The sequence below is a fragment of the Rhinolophus sinicus genome, linkage group LG01 (genome assembly GCF_036562045.2).
Source record: "Rhinolophus sinicus isolate RSC01 linkage group LG01, ASM3656204v1, whole genome shotgun sequence".
Taxonomy (NCBI): domain Eukaryota; kingdom Metazoa; phylum Chordata; class Mammalia; order Chiroptera; family Rhinolophidae; genus Rhinolophus; species Rhinolophus sinicus.
In genome coordinates, this window is record NC_133751.1 from 68534966 (window position 1) to 68557011 (window position 22046).

Genomic DNA, 22046 nt, shown 5'->3' on the forward strand with positions numbered 1-22046 from the left:
ACCCCCCTCCCATCTAGCAATCCTCAGTTTTTCCTCTGTATCTCTGAGACTGTCTGATTAACCTGTTCATTTATTCTATTCTTTAGATTCCACATATAAGTGAGATCATATGGTATTTGTCTCTCTGACTTATTTCACTTAACATAATGTTCTCTAGGAATGGACACTTCTTAAGAGGGAGGGGGATGGTATCAAGGAGTGTTCTTCAAAAACACTGGTATTTCTATCAAATTGGATAGCAGACAGAGATTCAGGTGTTTACCTCATTTACACCTGAAGTTTTTGTCTTATGAATATATAAAATATATCCTAATATTAAAACTGGTAAAATGAAGGCCTTAGGGATCATTTACTCTCACGTGTGCTGTAGGAAATTAATGCTCACAATATTTTCCTTGTCTCAGCTTCTTGGGAGTTAGGTTAAAACTCAATATTCTATCAAGTGTTGAGTGTTCTTTCCACAATTGTACACTGCTTCTCATACAGAAGTCATAGCTGTACCATGTATTTTGATGACACAGAGAGCCTTAATTTGCCGTAAAGGGTATACAACCTATAAAAAATACAACCATTATGCATAAATTTGATTTCCCTAAAATGAATGTGCAAATTATAACAGCTATGTACTTTAAAGTTTTGTTGGGTTTCCAGTTTAGTTAGATGTTTGAGGGAAATTGAGTTTAATAACTTATATCTCTTTTCAAAGCTATCCAAGCAGTTTTCACTTTTAGGTAGGATATAATATTAATAGCTAGGGGCATGTCATCAATCCCACTGCAACAACAAGAACAAAAAGCTGAATTGGAATAATCATTTTAAGAAATACTAAAACCCATCGAACATAAGCTAGACCAGTGGATTTTAAATTTACAAAATATAAAAAGTTCACTGATAGGGTTTCAAATTTCACATTGCAACTTGACTTGGAAAGTACCATGTGTTGAGTTTTGGTATAGTATCAAAGAGGAACAGTTACCATTATCTAGAAAGGCTACTCCCTTTTCCAACTATATATTTCTGTAAGGCTAGATTTTCTTCATGTACTTCAAGTAAAATACATACTGCAGCAGAGCGAAGGCAGAAACTGACATCAGAATCCAGCTGTCTTCTTATTAAGCCAGATGTTGCATAGATTTACAAAAATGTAAAACACTGCCACTCCTCTCACAATTTCTGTTTGTTTTGGAAAATAAAATCCATTTAAATTTTACAAAATATGTTATTTGTGTTATGTAATGAGCTTATTGCTATCTTTAAATGAATTATTAAATATTTTTAAATTTTCCATTTTTATTGCTAACATGGGAAATATTAATAGATAAAATTTACATAGACAAAAAAATCTTTGGGAGTCTCAGTAATTTTTAGGAGTGTAAATGGTTCCCGAGACCAAAAAATTTGAACTAGTGTTCTAGGAAAAAAACCCAAAAACATAAGAAATGTCATCTGACCACAACCAGAAAAGAAAAAAATTGTTAGATTAGACTTTATTAAAATTAAGAATTTCTCTTCACCAAGTCACAGACTGGCAAAGATTATACATCTCAAAAATAAAAAAAAATACTCATAAGCTGGTTTTAAAAACTTGAATAAATTATTCACATAAATGGCCAAGCAGTCTATGCAAAGGTGCTCAGCATCAGTAGTCGTCAGAGAAATGCAGAATAAAATGCAATCAGAGTCATTACACTCTCACCCAAAAAGGCTAAAATTGAAAGAACTGACAAATATGCCAAGTGTTGACAAAGATGTGGAATAACAGGAACTCTCACTGGTGATATGGGAGCATAAATTGCTTCAACCACTTTGGAAGATTGTTGGCATTTTCCTTTAAAATTGAAGACTTATCTGCCCTGTAACTGAGCAATTCCATAGTGCACTGTGTATGTACCTGGAAAAAATGTTTGTGTAAGTTCACCAAAATACATGTACAAGAATGTTCATAGACACTTTCTTTACCGTAGCCCCAAACTAGAAACAACCCTTACACCCAAGCAGTAGGAGAATGGATAAATGAAATGTCATACGAGGTCGGACAATTAAGTTCGCAAACTCATCCTAGAAAAAGTGCTACACACCTCATTGCTCAATATCACTATGGTCACCTTTGAAGTACTCCCCTTGGTAAAGCTATGCACTGACACCAGCACCTAGTCTACCCTTCAAAGCGATTTTGGACTCTTTTTCTGGAATGGGCATCAGAGCTGTCATCGTATTACCCTTGATGTCCTGAATGTCATCAAAATGTCTTCCTTTCAACATTTCCTTTATCTTCGGGTAAAGAAAGAAGATATTGGGGGCCAGATCAGGTGAGTAGGGAGGGTGTTCCAATACAGTTATTTGTTTACTGGCTAAAAACTCCCTCACAGACAGTGCTGTGTGAGCTGGTGCATTGTTGTGATGCAAGAGCCATGAATTGTTGGCGAAAAGTTCAGGTCATCTCACTTTTTCATGCAGACTTTTCAAATAGTAAACTTGGTTAACTGTTTGTCCAGTTGGTACGAATTCATAATGAACAATCCCTCTCATGTCAAAAAAAGGTTAGCAACATCATTGCAACAAGTTCTCTAACTTAATTGTCAGACCTCCATATATTCACAGAATGAAGCTACTGATACACACAGATGAATCTCACAGACATTATATTGAGTGAAAGATGCCAGATAAAATGAGTACATACTGCATAATTCCATTAACATAAAGTTCAAGAATAGGCAAAATTCATCTATGAGGAGAAATGTCAGAATAGTGGTTATCTCTGAGGCAAGGATTAACTTGGAACTGGCATGAGGATGCTGGAAACGTTTTGCATCTTAATGTGGGTGGTGGTTACGTTGGTATATGGCTGTGTGTGTACACACACATACACATATATGTATAAAAATTGACCAATCTATAGAAATTTAAGATTAGTGCATGTTTTGTACAATATTGAATATACCCAAATAAAAAGGTTAAGAAAAAACTATCTATGGAAGTCTGAACTGATGTTGCTTTTCTCTTGATACATTTTTCGAGTCAGCCCAAACTAAAAGTTATTTTACTGTCATTCTTCGGAAACAGAAAGAGCCAAGGTGCTGTTTTGTATCAGGCTGCCATTACCTGGCTGTCTGACTTTGGGCAAGTAGCATAACTTCTTTCATCTTAGTTTATTTGTTGGTACATTATTTTTCCTGTCTCCCTCACAAGGTTGTTGTGAAGGACCAATGAGGTTTATATTTGAAAGTGTTTTCACACCGTTGCAAAGGAGTATTTAAATGTCAAGTGACAATCAATTCTTTTCCATGACCTTCCTCATTTCTATCTCCCCTGCACATGAGACTAAAATGCTCTGCTAGAATACAGTTTGTTGGTCTATAGTCTCCCTTGTCTCATTCCTCTTCCTGTGAGAAATTAAGGAGACAAACGCTAAGTTGCTGCCTACATAAGTTCAGAAGTCAGGTAGGTTGGTTAACTTGTGTCAATGTGTTACTTAATTTTTCACAGGACAAAATAAGCTACAAATTTTGGGGAAGATAGGAAAATCTAGCTTTTAACTATGTTTGTGCTGTGCAGGTGGGGTTTTGGTGTTTTCTTACATGATTTAATCACATTCAGATCTGTGGTTTGGGAAGAGGCTGAAACCAAATTGTAGCGGTGAAGCATTTACTGCCTCAGGGAAGTTTTCTGGGAATTCATGATTCAATTAGGTTAAAACCCATTTTTTAAAATGCTGCTGAGTGGCAAATGTGCAAATTCACATTAAACTTTTTTTTTTAAGCCTAAGAGACAGCTTAGTATAGAAGAAAATTGGTTAGAATGTGTGTTTCAAACCAAGTCACTGCTTTTTTTGTCTTACTTCTGGATAAACTTAGAAACATTTATCACCATTATCATTGCACCCCAAATGAAGAATTATGATTTCCCAGTTCATTGCAGGCTAGTTTTTCTGCCTCATTTTAGTGGATAAAACCACTCCTTTATAGGAGGGGTGTGCTGGGCCCAGGCCCCCAAAACAAAGATGTTTCAGCCATCCATGGGTGTCATAGATTCTACCTGATCTACGGGGCCAGCATGGATTACTTCAGAGGCAGCTGTGGATAACTTTTTGACTCTTGACAATTCTTTTGTCTCTAAATGTTTTCTAGGAAATAAAAAAAAACCCTACTGCATTCCTATGCTTTTTCTCCATTGTTAATTTTGTTTCTGAACCAGCAGGCTCCCAGTGGAAACTTGATACTTTATGTAACATATATTTTAATTTAAAATAAATCTTTGGGTCTGTAGCCCTTTGCCAAATGCAATCACCGAGTTTATGAAAAGGACTTTGGTTCTTAACTTTACACGCTTAGAAACTGAAGCAATGGTCCTCATATGAATCCAGCTTTTCCAGTTTAAAGAGCCAAACATGATCCAAAGCTATTGTTTTATTGGTTGTCTTTCCTAAAGCACTGTAGGTTCATTGTTACTTGGGTTTTTAAAGCAGGCATGTCTTCTGAATTTTGGAAAAAACTTCTATTTTTGTTAATACGTTCAATAGTTATATAAGTCTAGGCTGTGTTTTTTGCATGTATAGATACATGCACAAATAAAAGTTGAATCATCTCTGTACCATAATCTGCCTTTCCTTACTCTGGTTTTGTTACCTAAACTACTCATTTCTGACTACTGATCTAGGTTTCTGCACCATTTGCTTCATCTAGTGAATGATGACTTCTCTAAGTTTCAGTTTCTCCACATGGAACATGGAGATAACAGCGCCTTCATGGTGGGGAGTGTTTCGGGGAGATGGGGCTGTTTTGGCTTCTTTGAGGCCATTCTTTTCTCGAAGCTCTTTGCCCACTAATAATTAACAAATTATACCTGTTTGTTTCATGGACATCTTCCCTCTTGGACCATGGACCCTGGGATGGAAGAAACTGTGTATGTTTTGCCCATTGCAGTACCCAGCTCTGTACGGCGTTTGCCCAAATATTTCTTGATTGACTGTTGACTCAAGCAGTATTTTTGATTCTATGTATTGAATAGAGAAGTGGTGAGGAAGGAGAGGATAAAGGGGAGATAGGCCCCCTAAAAAGCAGGTTACTTTTCAAGGTGTCCCACGTTAAGGGAGCAGCTGAGTAAATCTCAAGCCTGAATTTGAAGGGGCCTGTCTAGAACCTGTATTGAGCTTTGTAAAATGCTCATAGAAGCAACGTAATAAAATCATAAAATGCAAATCAAGTTTTGTTTCTCTGATGGCAATATTATAGCATTCTAAAATAAAGAGCTTTTGGACTATTTTGAATCATCTTCCTTGTAAAGGATTTACAGTCCTAATTCATGAAGAATGTCAAGATTTAGAGGAAATTGGGGCCCAGGAGAGAGCCACGTGGGATGGTTTGTCAGATTCCTGCTGTCTTCACTTCAAAATCTTTCACTGTTTAAACCTCTTGTTTTCTAAATCATAGCTATAATGCTGGGCCACCCAGACTTTATTTAGCACTTAACTGAAATGTGATATGACTTCAAGGTTATTCTGTGTTAAAATATGGTGATGAGCAATGGTTCGTCTCCAGTGAAATGGATAAATCTTAGATGACAGACGATTCAAAGCGGTAAAAAGAATGTAGGGGAGAGCCAAGGAATTTTTTTAAATTTCGAGTTCTGGGAAAATGATGAAATCTCCTAATCTACAAATATTTCGGGAGAAGGCAGAGCTCCAGTTCCCTCAGATTTGAGGGAGCAAAGGGTAATGCTCTGTGGCTGATAGGAACCACTTAGTCTTCTTTGTATTTAAATAAGAATAGCAACACCACACTTCAGGAAAAGGAGGCAATGACCTCCAGTCCCCCCACCGGCTTCTCCGGAGCTCACAGAGTAAGAGGCTCTTTGCAGAGCAGTCCCGTCCAAGGGAAAGCTCTATTACTATGGCCTTTTAGAAACTCAGTGGTGAGGGCTGATCTGTGACTCTTGCCAAGCTTATTTGAATTCGTGTTTGTTAAGGCCTAAGATTTCGCAGGCACTTAACCTTGCTGGCAGTGCTACCTTAAGAGGGAGGAGGTAGTATTAAAACTCAGCCACACAAGTCTATCTTATCTCAACCAAGCAACATTAAAAACAAAAGAATTACTTTCAACTGGGCAGAATTGGGGTAAGCGGCCTTACATTGCTTCAGGCAGAGGCAAACGGTATCTTACTAATAATGCTTTCCCTTAGTTTCACGAGGGGACATTAGAGTCATTTCAAAACCTGAGTGACCCTCCCATGCGTCCTCTTTCTGGGACCTGTTTTTGTTGCCACGCAGCAGCCTACCTGTCTGTCTCCTCATACCTGCCCCTAAAGGAAGGAGAGTCCGTGAGAGGGATCCTTTCAGGGACTTTGTTTCACCTTTGTGCTTACACCTTCTGTCTCCCTGTTTGGCCCCAAAATATGGCTGGACAGCCAGTGGGTAATATTTCCCAAGGAGGGAACAACCCAAGCCAGGCACAGCCACGTGGGGACCAACAGGAGAACCCATGGGGTTCATAGAGGTGGGCACAGCCCCCCACCTTCCCCGCTAGGGAGAGACGCTGCCTCTGTGGCTGCATTCCTTCCCACAACCTGCAGGGGAAGGGATTCAATGACGTGCTCTCCATTTATTCATATGCATAAAGTTTTGTCCCTCGGGGAAGTACTTATCCCGGGACTTAGAGTTCTGCTGCCTGCAGGCAAGGGCGATTGGCTTGAATCAGTTTCCTATTATGATGTATAGGATTCACGGATCTTGAGATTGACAAGCTTTATCTCCTTTACTTCCTCACTTAACTAATAAGACTTATGCGTTGGCCAGATTTGGGGCTCAGTCCTTGAGGCTGAAGTCTCTTGGCCCCGCCTGCACTCTATTCTTGGCTACTGTGTTTCTTAACCTTGTGCCGCCCTCCTCGCTCCCCACAACTCTCATCGCACGGGATGCGACATGTTTTGTCACCGCAGGCTGAAGCCCTTTTTCATACAGGCTGAACACCCAGCCTTTCCCTACGCAACATTTGGTGATAAAGGCTGGGAGGGTGGGGGGAACACTTGCACATGGCACTCCCTGAACCCGGAAGTGATAGCTATTCAAAGGAGGAGAACATCTAGGTTTTCTTTGAGATCCCAGGGCAGGGAAGGCAATAATGAGGTGGGACGTTATCCGTAGCCGGACTTTCCACTTGGCCCTCGCTGTGATAGCACTTTTTCCTCTGAGGTGGAATAAGAGTATTAGGGACCAGAGGAAGTGAAATGCAGCAATAAGGGGCAAAGAGGGTGGTTTGATAGCTCTGGGCAGTATCTCTGAAGGTGAGACAACCTCCCAACCCCTTCAGGGCCTCCTGGAACTGAGGACAGGAAATAAAACAGCTGGTTTTAGTGGAGAGCCACTGAGGAGGGAGATGCCAGCCCAGTGGAGAGATCTGCTCCTGCCCTGCCTCCCTGTGGGGTTCAAGGGGTGTGGGGTGAGGATCTTCTCTGTGCCAGCACCGTTCCTGGTGCTCTGCACTCCTCCACCTTTGTCACCCTTCACGTACTGTGATGAAAAGGGTGTAGGTGAGGATCAGAGAGTTCCAGCAACTTGCCCAAGGTCACACAGCGAGCATATTTAAACTAAAGTCTGACTCAAGAATCCTTCTTCCACTTTACTGTTCCTTTTATGAAGAATGTTTATTTTTGTTTCTTCCTTTCCCCCAAGTTTTACATACAGAGACTGTCTCCCAGAATGAGAAACATTTCGTTTACTGTCACATTCTGTAGCCCCACAGAACATTCTGATGACTATTTAGAGCTACAAAGGAAGCAGCTGCCACTTTCTGTGCTCCAGGAGCTGTCTTGGTGATCTCCTCAGTCATGGAAAGTCCCTTCCCCAGATAGACTTCGCTTTTCCACTGGCTTCTGCTGCTAAAATAAAACTGGGCTAATCCCTCAACCATCCAGCATCAACAGGTGGGGCTGCCTCCCCATTCGTCAGAAGTGTGAAGAGGTCTCTTTTTTATGTGCGCTGTTTTGCTCCTTTGGCTGCCACATCTCTGTCCCGCTCCAGTAGAACTGCTCTTATTACCTCTGTGCCTGCTCTGCCAAGAGCCTTTCACAGTGGCTGTTTTTTTCCAGTTACCCTCCTGCTGAACTCGACTTCCAGAATTACCTTCCTTTCTCTTTTAAAGAGTGAACTCCACGAATGCAGGCGAAAGTCATACAGGCATCGTCCTACACAGGGACAAGGGTCTGTTCAGTTATGAAACACTCTGGCTGCCCCGCTCCACCCCACATTCCTATCAGAAACAACTCCTACAGATGCAGTCGAACCATTTTCTTGAGTCCTCCAACCACGAGATCAGCAGAAACAGTGAGCAACAAGAACGTTTAGAATTGATATTTATAAGAGCAGGCTTGGCCTGGATTTTTAGTCCCACTGCAGAGAACAAAACTAACCACAACATGTGAGCTTATAGCATAAGACAGATGTCAGAAATCAGTCAAGAATACAACAGCACAATCCACCCGTTGCTACAGGGCTCCTCCCCGTTTTCATAGACATATCTCTCAAACAAGGTACAGAACAGATAATGCGTCGTACAATTTATTCACTCCAGGCCACAGGGCTACTAAACAGACTTTGTTCACATTCTTTAGTGGATCTCTTTTTGGATTTGAAACCATTAGTGCACTAAAATAAAATAATTAGGTCAAATCAGCCATAGATAAACAGATTCGAAATCTGTGTCAAATGTTAGACTAACACAACCACCTAATAGGTGGTGTTCCTATGGCCCATGAAAGCAAACAATTTGTGAGGAATAAAGTCCAATTACAAATTTGGGAGCACTTTAGAAAAACAAAATCACAAAATATTTCATTAAGAGCACCTTTGTGCTTTTAAAATCAGGGAAAATTTGTTATTCAAACTTCCAAAATGTGTTTTTGAACATTATGCACATATATTTTAGAGAAAAGATAATAGTTATATTAAAAAAAAAAAGGAACAGCTGATCCATTTCTCTAATGAATGATCAGGAAAGCAGAGGGGAAAGGTGACTTCAGTTTCACAGATGTGTCTATGTGTGTACATATATATGCATATTTCTCATTACATCACACTCCAGGTAACAAGGAAGCCTGGTCAAAACGGGACTCTCAGGGGCAGAGCTGCCAGCCAGCGTGAGAGGGAAGTGAGATGCTGAGCTTTCAACACCTTACTGGGGAGACAATGAGAATCAGGTGCAACCAAGACAATGCTAAATCAGCTGTGCTTTTTTAACTAGAGAGAGTAAAATGTGTTCACCCTGAGGGTTACTTCCAGAGAACTTCAGGGAGAAAGTCTGGAGGCCCTGATGTGCATACAGTGACAGATAAGGGGCTGGGTTGGTGGTAGAGGTCCCCTAGGGCAGTGCCCCTGGTGAAACACTTATTTCTTCTCCAAAAGTGACGTGGACACAGAATTGAGTTGTGTGAATTAGAGGCCTGAGGAAGGACTTTTGTTTTTGCTGAATTTGCTCCAGGGGTCCGAGTCCGTAGGGTAAGGCCTGCTTGCTTGATGCTGATGTTACCACTGTCTTAGTACTGTCAGTCATTTGTCTTGCTCCTTCTGCTGCTAGAAAAGTTATCCCATTTCCTCTTCCACCTTGGAGCTGGTCTGTGGAGTAACAGGGCCTTCTCAAGAAGGTAGAGCCTGAGTTATGGGGTCAACACACAGCAGTGAGATGAAGACACTAAGGAATAGGGAAGCACCCACGCCTTGGTCCCGGAGAGTTACCTGTTAGGAGGAGTGTGTGACAAGGCCCAATCCAGAGTCTTTCTAAGGCGGTCAGGAACCTGGGAAAACATACAGCCTTCTTTCCAAGGATTTGACTAGCTGGTGCTGATAAAACATCTATCCCAGTTGGGCAGGGCATCGGGTCTACCCCTCTACCGGGCTCTGAGGAACCACGTCATCCCAGGGCCCCGGAGAAGTGCGCTGGTGCTCTGGGATATCTAGAGCAGCGTATGTTGCAGAGGTGCAAAGGGGCCCACCTAATGTTTCTGGGTGGGAAATCTGAGCTTCTGGTCTTTCTGGGCACAGAGGCAGCTGGAGGGAAGAGTGAAACATCATTCCACCATTGCTGGCAAGTTCCAGCTGAGGGTGGGAGAGGTCCCAAGGTAGCAAGTTGACTTTGATGCAGTTTGTCCGTGTCTAGCCCAGAGTTGCAACACAAGGGGATGGGTGTTTCTCGACTCTTCAGGGCTTGCCTCTGTCCACAGCCATGACTTCCCTTTGCCTCCCTTCTTGCAGGTGTGAATCTCCCCTTGCTCCTGCCTGTACGAATGTATGAAGAGTTGACTCCACGGAAGGTAAGTGGAGCATTTGGCAGTGGTTACTTTGCTGCAGTCCCTGTATTTTTTCATGAAACAGCACCAAGCTTGGTCACTCCCTTTCCTCCCTCCTAATGCTGGAGGTTCAGAAGACAGGGATCTGGTCCCTCCGAACCACATCCAGGTCATCATCCAGAGTTAACAAAACCTGAAAGGAGACGGGCAGAGAAATGAAAGGAATGCACAGTGACGGCCACAGTAAGTCCCCACTGTCTCCCTAAGGCTCATGAAAACTGCAACCACAAGTGCCCTTACTTGTTTTCATGTCTTCTGCAGCTTTTTGCAATGCCATGGCACTTACTAAATCATGTAGTTCATTTATTAATTAATTCAAATATTTATCAAGAGTCTATTGGATGCTATACTAGGTACTGGAGATATAGCTTGGAATGAAAGACCAAAATCCCTATTCTCCTGGAGTTTACATTTGAAAGAGGGCTTCAGACATGAAGCAAATACATGAATAAAATAAAGTATGTTAGATAGAAATATGTGCTAAGTATATAGTATGTTAGATGGTAATATGAACTAAAAATAAAAACTAAATTATGGAGGAAACATAGGAAGTATGAGGTGGAGGGAGGTAAAAAAAATGTTGATAGGATAGTTGGGGAAGTCATTTCTTAGAAGGGAACATTTAGGTCAAGATCTAAGGAAATGAAGTCTTGTTGCACAGAGTGTTGCTATCTTCCTCCTCCATTTTTAGGTCCCTCTACCACCACTCTCTCTACATGGAACCCTTTGCTCCACTTTCGTTTTCTCTCTAATGAAAGGGACCATAACAAGTAAAACCTGAAGGAATATTTACAGATTAAACTTCCCAAAATGTCCACCAGGCGGTAGCCCTGCTCCATTCTTGTAGTTATAAGGCAACAGAGATGGGGGCAGTGTTGGGGTCAGTATTGGGAGCCCTGGAGACCTAGTCATGTCATTTGTCAACTGAACAGATAGAGGTACCAAGCACTTTCAATTTGGAAAAGTTGAAATTAAGATGAAAGGACATGAGGCGGTGTCATCCAAGGCTGTTATAATACACCTTGCTTCTGGGAAATTGGGTTAAAAAAGGAGAGATTTGGTATTTACTCGTTAGAAGGCAACAGAGGCCTGGATGCTATCCTGAGCCACTCTAGGAATTTGTAAATTGTTTGTAAGACAATAGATTAAATTATAAAAAAATAAAATAAACTATTTGTAAGAATGGAAGAAGAGGAGGAATGTGAGTATAGCAGAAGAAGGAATAACCTAATGTTATTGAAATTTTAGTGGATGCCACTAGTGGATTCTGGGCACGTGAGTTCTAACAACCAATTCAGTCCAAATGTTGTTCAGCTTAAGGAAAATCAGTATGTCACTCTGTGTCCTAAAATATTGAAGAGTAAAGGAAGATGAAAATAAAGATCTAACCAAAGGATACAATGTAAAAAGAAAGAGACAATCTGTACATTGAATTGCAATAAAGAATAGGAAAGGGAAATTAGAGAGGAATACAAAAGAGAGTATAAGGAAGAAGAAAAGAGAAAAAAAGAATACAAGATGTAAAGAGAAGAAATTAACAAAAAGGTATTATAAACTCACCAAGAATGAGAAAAACAGGGCAGTGGCAGACAAGAAGTGCCAGATGTCATGGTCATCAAAGAAATCCAGCAGGATACACTCCCGGTTCTTCTCCCGGGATTCAGCTGGGGTTCCCTGGAGGGAGGTGAGGCAGGAAGTGGGCAAACATTCCCACAGTTCAAATGTTTAGAGGGCTAAGCATCCAGAAAGCTACAAAAATGCTACTAGATGCCTGTCTCAAAAAGTTAGCTTTCCAAGAAAACATATAGTCACACAACTTGTACACAAATGTTCACAACTGCATCATTCATAAGAGCCCCAAAGTGGAAACAACCCAAACATCCGTGTATTATTCAGCAAAAAAATGACATGAAGTACTGATACATGCAAAACATAGATGAATCTAGGAAACATTATGCTAAGTGAAGGAAGCCAGACTCAAAGGCCACATAGTATATGACTTCCTTTATATGGAAGGTCCAGAACAGACAGATCTATCAAAACAAAAGATAGATTAGTGGTTGCCAGCGCTAAGGGGTTAGGGAGAAATGGGGAGTTTCTTTAAAGGTGACAAAAATGTTCTAAAATTGATTGTGGTGATTGTAGAGATGGAGAGCAGAGGCCTCCCTAGTCTGTGCTTCAGCTATATCACTAATTTCTTAGGCCTCAGCTTTCCATCTAGGAAATGGATTTATAAACACCTGCACCTGGATATTTGTTTATGGATGGCAATTATAAGAAAGGTGGAAAAGATACATTAATCAAGGTTTTTGCACACATTAAACATCAGTTGGGAACAGGATCATAACACAACACATAGTGAAGATCAAATTTGCAGTCCATAGGGCTTATACATTTATGAGTGCTACCCTGATAATGATGACAGCACGCTGTTCTTTTTGCATTTACAGGTGGGTATTAAAACTTTTAGAGAAATCTTTCATTTTAGAGAATATAAAAAAGGTAAACAGCAACAAGCACATAAAGACAGGAAGGCAGGGCAGTCAAAAGACAAGATGGAGAGAGTACATCTTCTTGGAAAAGAAAACTGTCCTCTTACCTCCCAGCTGCTGAGATTCTGGAAGAAGAAATACAGGGCAGCAGCCCACACCACAGCGGTGGCAACGATGCAGAAGAGCGGGATGGGGAGGACCTTCTCGGAGCTACGAAGCTGTGGGTGAGAAGCAGAGGCATCCTGCACCGCCTGCACCACCTGGCCTGCAGAGGGCGAGGCGCTGAGGCTCCCAGGGCCATGCTTACCTTCATGATGATGTAGAAGGCTAGGTAGAGCAGCAGGTTACAGATGAAGATGCCCAGCATGTAGGAAGCAAAGTCCCTGGGTCGGTAGATGAGTCCAAAGAGGGCGCTGAGCACATGGGGAGGAATTATTTTGCAGCCATGAACAGGGATTTGTAACATTTGTGGCTTTCTCTCTTTCCCACTCTCATCTTGGCAAGGAGGGGGATTTTGTAGAAAAACACTTTACTATATTATAAGTAACTTTAAATTTATTACATCTCCTTCAGAACATTCATTTTTAGTGATTGTAAGGTTCCCGTAAGTGGATGTACCATAAAGAATCATCTCTGCTCTCTGGTTGAAATTGTTTTCCCTGTGCCCTAATCAGATCTATTATAAAGAACACTGCAATGAATAAATGAATACCTTCAGATATATTATGCTTTTTTTTTCATTTAAGATTAACTCATTAGACTACATTAGTAGAAGTAGAAATATCTCAATAGTTAGTTTGACTCACATGATCAAATTTTGATTAGCTGTCTATGGTTTTTCAATTAATACTGAAGCTTATTACCATGTCTTACAGAGTCACCAAGACTGTGGGGTTTGCCCTAAAAGGGTGGTCCAGAAGAGCACTGCAGTGACCACTGTCCCAAATCGCCCATCTTGACTTGTCTCTGCATAGAGAAGGGGTCCTTCACAGGTATAGATCTTACCAAAAGGTAATCCCTGGGGTGACAACATTATGGGGAGTTTCTTCCAGAAGCACCCAAATAAGATTCAAATTCTCATGACTAGATTCTGGCTTACTTTGAAGGTATCCTCCTTCTTCATTCCTTTTATGTCTTAAAGGGCAGCAAGAATACAGAATCATCTTTCTGTCAAAGGTCACTGACCCTGATGAGCGCATCAGCTAAGAACAGCTAATAAAATCAGCTAACCTTACTTATTTTTGAGGGATTCAATAAAAAAAACCTCACTCATTCATATTTTTAAGTTGAGAATAGGTTGCATAAAATAATTACAGCTAGCAAAAATATACATCTGTTGGACTATTCTATTTTGAGGCCATTTGAGGAAAAAAGGCCAAGGTGATAATGAGGGAAAAAAAGAGGAAGATTAACAACATAGGTGGAGAAGGAAGAATTAGAATTAGACCTAGAGGGGAAGAAATAAATAGGAAAGACACACACACACACACACACACACACACACACACACAAACACTAAGAGAAATGCCTGCTGGGTAGTCTTTATGGAAAGTTCTAAAAAAAGAAAATTAAAACTATGTTGCATTTTTGTAATTACTGGCATAATTATATATCTATCTATCATCTATCTATCAACCTATGTCTATCTATCTATCTATCTATCTATCTATCTATCTATCTATCTATCTATCTACATACCTACCTACCTAACTATCCAGTCATTCATCCATCTACCTATCTAATCTATCCACATAGACATAACACATTTGATATTTGTCTTGTTGAGCAATGAACTCAATGCATTAATGCACTGAACTCAATGGTTTAATAGAGGCCACCATTGGCACAAAGCATTCTTTGCAGGAGAAAAAATGCCTTTCTTTCATGTCTCTAGGGCAGGCACAATCCTATGTTCTCCTAGATTTCAGATTTCTTTATACGAATGACAGCCAAGAAAAGCTAAACTACAGGGTAGCAGACATTGATAAAGAGAAAAATGTGTTTTCCTAAGATTACTTACAAGGACCAGTTAACCAGATTCCCCACAATGAGCAACACCATTCTGTCCTGGAAAGGAGGAAAGAAAACATCAGAAAACCCTCCAGCCTCAGTTCTCTCAATTTTTAGCACCTATAGGTCCTGCCTCAGCTCTAGTGGGTTAAAAGATTCCCATATTCCTTTATGTTAAAACCCTTCTGATTATAAACTATTAGCAGGTACTTAGTGAATTCCTGTGTGTCAGGCCCAAATAGCCTCAATAGTTCCAACCACAGCTCTGTGTAAAGATCGGCGTGTAGTTTTCCCACGGTCATTAGCCAGCAAGCTAAGACATGACCATGACCAGGGCCCTGATTCCTCTGCTCAGTGTAGAAATGGATAATATACTGAAAACTATAATGGAGAAATTTTAAAAGTTGTTTTTCAACCATTAAGCAATAACCGCAGTTGTAGAAAAAAATATCCTTGCTCATTGTAAAAATCAAACAATGTACAAAAATTAAACAAATGAACAATGTAGAAAGTGTAAGTTCCTAATGAAAGTGATTGGAGTGACCTTGGGACAGTCCTGGATTATGTCTGCCTTCCTGGTACAATTATTAATAGTGCCCCCTTTCACTTTCACAAGTGAAATAATCATACCTCTTTGGATGGTTATTTACAGGGATACCCTGTCTTGATCCTCCCCTATGGCAATGATCACTGTTTAGTAGTTTTGTATATATATTTCTCTTCTTTAAACACTAGCAGTAGTTCATGTATAAAAATGGAACCATCCCATTGCTTTTTATGAACAAGAAGAATAAGCAACATGCTTATTCCCTCTGACTGGACCTCAGCCACTCTGGGCCATCTGGCCCTTTGGATTTGGGGGGCCCGAGTGACTTCCCTGAGACTGCCCCTCCTCCTGTTCCCCTACTCTCTGAGAGAAAGCCAGAGAACACGGGCTTACGCACGTACCATATAGAGAGGCCGGCTGCACTGATGGATGCAGTCTGTGTAGAGCACCATAGCTGCCCGCCGGAAAATCCCCAAATCTGCCGATGACACAATCACATGGTGAGAAGGCTTAGTCAGAGAGAATACAAAATACTCCTGTATGGCCCAAGATCTTGGGGCAAGAATGGTGTCGTCTTCACCTTATAAAAAACAGGGCTTTGCACTTAATTGGTATGCAATAAATGTTTCCTTTAAAAAATGGCACCCATATCACTTGTGCTTTCATGGAGGGAGCGCCATATTCATAGGTCAGACTGCAGACAGGCAAGCAAGATGGAAACGTGTAACCAGCACTCACAACAAATAATTTGGGTGGTTGGCCAACCCTTCTATGGTCTCCTTCAGCTAAGTTTCTCTTTGTTTATTCCAGTGGTGTTTCCTTTATAGCAGGGATGTTCGGGGCCCCTCAAACCCACCTTAAAACATCTCCTCACGCTAGAGAATTGGAAATCTTAGCTTGTAAAAATCTTAGCTAATTTATATTTCTCAATGTGTTTATAAGTCAATAAGAATTGAATCAATGCTTACGGAGGCCTACAGGGCACATTCAGATAGCCTAAACCTGTACTGAAACAATAATCAAAGGACTTTAGTTAAGATGGGGAGAAAAAGACCGAAAAGATTTTTCAAAAAATGCAATCCTTCAAAAAGATGTTATGAAACACAGCAAGTGTGCGTGTTATAATTGTGATATGAACAGAGGCAGCATCACAGGCGGGGCTGTCTTTCTAGGAGCTGTCCACACTGTAGACATCATACACAAGCCTGGGGTTTGCAAACCAAGCATTCAGCGAGGGTGGACCCCAGTTCTGTTGTGAACGCTACTCCTCTCCAAGGCTACCCCTGGGGTCAGTTTAACCAGCCTTCACTAGACGCGACACCCTGAGGGAAGAAAGTGGAAGGGCATATATGTGCAATAGCCCAGAAGAGGCAAGGCAGGCTGGGTTGGAGTGATCTTTGCCTCTGAGCCTCTCTCTGGCTCCCCCTCCCACCAAGCCTGCCCAATCTGGAAGGGGGTGTTCAAAGAGCAATGATGGCAGGACAACCAGGAGGGTCGCTTTGTTAAAAAAACAATCGAGAACCCTGCAAGGGTGACTGAACATTACCTGTGTCAGACACATCTGAATCAGTGGGAAGCAGAGAAGAAATGAGAAAGAGAGAGAGAGGAAAAAAAACGATTTGTAAGAAGGCAGCCAAACAGGTAAACTACTGGTCATTTTATTTTTCTCCCTAAATGGATGGCTTTAATTTTATTTTCTGATTGTAGAAGTAATGCTTGCTCATCACAAAGAACACAGAATTTTTCTGCCTGTCTCAAACATTTAGAAGTTTACTGTTCCTCCCAGAGGGAATCAGACTGTCCTCTCTGTCTCCTTGTGTGGACCACTTACAATTTATAATCCATCCGCTCTCGTGAGCACTCCCTGTGGTGCTTTTCCAGGGCTCTGGTAGCATAGTTGTGATCTGGGCAAAGTAGTTTCTATGGTTTTCTGTCCTACTTATGAAATGCTCTGCCTCATTGCTGGTGCCTTTCCTGTGTCATGTGTATTTTCATGTATGGCCCGAGGGCCACAGAGAAAGGAGCATGTGATCTGAGAAGGCAAAGACAGCTTATGAAATGGGCAGAGAGGTCGGTGTTGCCTGAACCACTGTCCACTACCTCAATTTCCCGCCTTTGGATTGACTTTGGATGCAATCATTGTCACAATTAAATAGTTTTCCTTTTGACTCTGGCAAATCTATATCCATTTGGAGGAAGACTCCTGGGCACAGAAATTGAAAATATTCAGTTAAGCTAGACACTGGCTATCTTCTATTAGCCCTATCAGCCCTACTTGCCACTTCTCTCTGCTCTGCGCCACGCTCAGGGAGGCTGACTGAATGGACATCAGTGGATTTCCTCACTCTTCACAGATGTGGACAATGGGAAACCCCAGCAGGAGAGTAGAGGCACAGAGGAAGGAGAGTGAGCTCAGAGTAGTTACCTGCCTCGTGCCCTCCCTGTGAGGTTGTCTCATGCTGGATGTGTCTGTCAACTAAAGGTCACCTTTAGCTCCTATCAGAGTGGTTCTACTTCCATGTTTTGGTAACCACTTCCTCCCTGTCCTTTTGAGCTGATGGATAGTAAAGGTTTTTCTGCTGCTGCCCCCATTACCATGCTACCGCTTTCATTCTCCTCTATCCCACACTTGTCTTTATGTCCCTTTGTGAATAAGTCCTCCTCAGTCTTTGTGTGACAGCTTTTTCCTGTTGGGACCCTGACAGATATATTACAGTCATAATATAATACATTAAATTTCTCCTCTTTCAAAAGGTAAGCTAGTTCAGTATTGCAAAATTGTATGGGGCAAAGGTGGTATAAACCTATTAAAAGCTCCTCTATGTATTAATGGTCATTATTACATACACAGTAGTCCCCTCTTATTCATGGTTTTCCTTTCCGAAGTTTCAGTTACCCATGGTTAACTGGAGTCTAAAAATATTAAATGGAAAATTCCAGAAATAAACAGTTCGTAAGTTTTAAACTGTGCGTCATTCTGAGTAGTGTGATGAAATCTCAGGAGTCCCGCACAATTGCCTGGGACGTGACTCATTGCTTTGTCCAGAATCTCCATGCTGTATATGCTTCCCTGCCAATTAGTCACTTAGTAGCCCTCTTGGTTATTGGCTGGACTGTCCTGGTATCACAGTGCTTATGTTCAGGGAACCCTTATTTTACTTAATAATGGCCGCACAGCACAGTAGTAGTGATGCTGGCAATTTGGATATGCCAAGGAGAAGCCATAAGGTGCTTTCTTGAAGTGAAAAGGTCAGTACAATAAGATATTTTGAGAGAGAGAGAAAGTGACTACATTCACATAACTTTTACTACAGTAATTGTTATAATTTTGTTATAATTAGTTATTGTTGTTGACCTCTTACCATGACTAATTTATAAATTAAACTTTATCATAGCTACGTATGTATAGGAAAAACATAGGATATATAGGGTTTGGTACTATCCAGGTTTCGGGCATTCACTGGGGGACTCGGAATGTATCCTCCCTGGGTAAGGGGTGGACTGCTGTATCTGTATTCAATTTTATCTTTGCAACTCTGGGTGAACCCAGAACGACAATGATTCAAATTATTTTCCTTTTGAAAGTTAACTGTGTATGACGTAAGTCACCTTTGAGCCTGAAGAACGGGAAGTGACCAGAGCACCAAACCAAACGATCTGTATAAGCAGCTGGTAATGTTTCCATCGGGGGATTTGGAGGTACACTGGATATGTTAATGCCAAGGGTAAATCTACCCTCATGTCAAAAGGGAAACCTAAACTGTCAAAATAAAACAATGTTTTATTTGGTCTTCTAGTCTTAAATAAGCCACTTGTTTATGTAGAATCACTCTTAGACCTGGATGGGGGAGGGGGACGTCTCATATTTTAGAGGCCCTCATTCCCCACTGAGTGAGGAATCTATAGGGCTAGGGGAATACTCCTTCTCTTTCTGGATCACGTTGTGAATTCCTGGACCCCAGAATTCCTTTCCCAGATGAGCCTGCTCTCAGAGCAGGAGCCTGCATAGCTCCTTTCCTGAGGGCAGATGGCACCACTTCAGTATGCATCTCTAGGGACAAGGAGTGGCCATTTGGATGTTGAGCAAGGGCGTCCATATGCATACCTGTGGGACCCTTTAAGGGGCAAGATGAAGATAGGTGGGAAGAAAAAAGGAGCTGGGCGGGGGGGTCTGGGGACCAGCTCTCTGGTGCAGCCATGTTCTGAGGAACTGAGAATTCTAAATTTGAACTTGGACGTTTTAGGTTGTAATGAAGGCATTTTATGTTTATCAGTGAGTTGGTCTTCCTTTCTGTCTTCTTTTCCTTTCCTTTCCTTTCCTTTCCTTTCCTTTCCTTTCCTTTCCTTTCCTTTCCTTTCCTTTCCTTTCCTTTCCTTTCCTTTCCTTTCCTTTCCTTTCCTTTTCTTTTCTTCCTTCCATGTATTTAATAGTTTTTTTTAGTCTGCTTTATAACTTTAAAGTTTTTACACATATAGTATGTGAGCTTTTATTTGCAATCTTGCCTTGGGCTCTGCAAATATTAGGAATCGGCCTGTGTTTATATGTAATGATTTTTCTTGACAGATACAAAAGAATATTTAAGTCTGATTTCGTGGACCTTGAAAGGACTGGTAAAATTTGAGTACTCTACACTGACTTGAACCTGCTCCCATGGATGATGACTGACCAATAGCAGATCAGAAGCTGATTTCTGTAGAACCCTAGTATTCTAATATTCACACTGTCAGAGGGAGTTCAGGAGGTGTCTTGCCTCTAAGACTGGCAAAATGGTCTCAAACACTTCCAGTCTCAGAATTTGAAAATAGTATATAATTCATTCTTGATAACCATGTGGCATGGTTAGAGAAATGCTCCTTTTATATGTTACAAACCAGGAAATATCTCCGAGGTAAAATAGTGGTGTGATGATTATTCTGTTCTGCAAATGCGCTTTCAAAGTTTGGTGGCTTGAAAAGCATTTGGGATTTGGAGCTGGAGCTATGCATCAGCCCTCAGGTGTGACAAGCTTAGTGTCTCAGGTGACTGGTGATAATAGTTTATTGCAATCTTGCAAAGGAGAGGCAGCTTTTGGAGAGAATATACGCTATTAACGTGACATTGAATTCAGAGTATGTGTTCACAATGCACAGTAAAATTCCTGTTTAGGATAAGGGGAGACAATGCTTTCTTAGGTAAATTAATCAGTGTGTTTAGTGTAGAGTAACAGGTGACTCACCTATCTTGAAACGACCCACGTAGTAAATCTGGGTGCTGAGGGCCAGAGAGGCCAGAATATGGATCATAGAGAAGATGACCCAAAACCACACGTCGTTTTTTCCAAACATCTAGGAGTAAAGATGGAAGTTATCTTCTTCTGGGGTTTTTCCTAGAGAACTCACAAAAATCATCTGTCTCTCATTCACGCATAAGGAATCAAACACTGAGCGCTGTGCATGCATTTTGTTTTTCCCCACTTTCTCTGAGCTAACAGGGATCTTACTGCACCCAGGGCAGGAAAAAGAGCAGCTACCTGGCCAAATGAAAATGGAAAAGGGAAGAAATAGGTAAGGCAGTTGAACAACAACAGTGAAAGGGCAATAGGTCTAAAGTCGGGGGCTAATGCTCTTTAAATAGCTGAAGACAACTAACACTTGCTATCCGTGCACACTTAGAAAGTGGTTTCTGTTCTTTTATGTCAGTCTCTCCAATTTTGTACATCGCTGTTCCAATCTCACGTGAGTCAAGCCCCAGCTTTATATTAAAACTCTCCAGGGATAGTTCTACAGGTGCCAATTATTAAAAGTAACTAGCTAAATACCTAAATAAAATGCCATGAATGGATCCATGACGAGAACGTGTTATGAAGCAAGGATTGTGATTAATGCAGTTCTGTTCACCTGAGCTCCAAGAAACCAACCAAACCACAAAAGGCCCCCTCAGAGGAAACTGTGTGACAGACAGGCTGCTGGCTGTGGGAGGCACGTACCACCCCGAGTACGGTGAGTGTGATGACCACCGCGAAGGAGGCGTAGGCCGCGTAGGCGCTGGCGTTGATGTCTGGGTGGCGGGTCTGATAGAGCTTCAGCATGCAGAGGCCGGCAATCATGTACATGAAGGAGGTGTCTGAGGGTGCAGAGGAGACAATCAGGGGCCAGCAGGCGACAGGCAGATTTCTCTTCAGCCTCGGAAAACCCCTCCCTTCGGGCCTTGGAGTATTTGATGCCCTGAGACTGTGCGGAGACCTCTACTACATGCCTGCTTCCCTAGGCACGTCTCTAGGCAGACCTCACACACTCCACTTCTGAACCCCTCCAAGACTGTTCTGGGTTCACGGAAGAAAAGTGATGATAAGATAAATAACTGACTGTCCCCGCTTGCAGGGGTATTTGCATTTAAATCCTGGTGTTCAACAACAAGGACAAAAGAAGCCCTAATGGTGACAGTTAAGGCAGTGTGACAATAAAATGAATCCTAGGTGGGTGTAAGAGGTCCTTCTCAGCATCCTGAAATAGAACCACATTGATCACTGCTCCTATATAATAGCTTTATAGCTTAGGGATGGGGAAACAGCTAGAAATTGAATGTGGCTGAGCTGCATGAGAGTTAGGGAAATGCAAATTAAAACAACAATGCAATGCCCCATGTTACTAAAACTTGTAATGAGGAATTTAAATGTCTGACA

At 41.5% G+C, this 22046-nt stretch overlaps 1 protein-coding gene across 6 annotated transcripts in view; it reads right to left on the minus strand.

Annotated features, from left to right (window-relative positions):
• Positions 1-8330: 8330 nt before the first annotated feature.
• Positions 8331-22046, minus strand: part of SIDT1 (SID1 transmembrane family member 1) — an 88423-nt gene continuing 74707 nt past the window's right edge. For 4 of the 6 annotated variants that reach the window (XM_074331830.1, XM_074331829.1, XM_019734845.2 and 1 more), the window contains 9 exons: positions 21351-21487; positions 20601-20709; positions 16931-16945; positions 15786-15862; positions 14848-14894; positions 13135-13240; positions 12935-13045; positions 11896-12009; positions 8331-10468 (listed from right to left, as the gene is read on the minus strand). In XM_074331830.1, the coding sequence (XP_074187931.1) occupies positions 10406-10468; positions 11896-12009; positions 12935-13045; positions 13135-13240; positions 14848-14894; positions 15786-15862; positions 16931-16945; positions 20601-20709; positions 21351-21487 (779 nt within the window). In that variant the 3' untranslated portion in view covers positions 8331-10405. The remainder of the gene's footprint in view (positions 10469-11895; positions 12010-12934; positions 13046-13134; positions 13241-14847; positions 14895-15785; positions 15863-16930; positions 16946-20600; positions 20710-21350; positions 21488-22046) is intronic. The other 2 variants (XR_012496291.1, XM_019734846.2) reach the window with 2 other exon arrangements.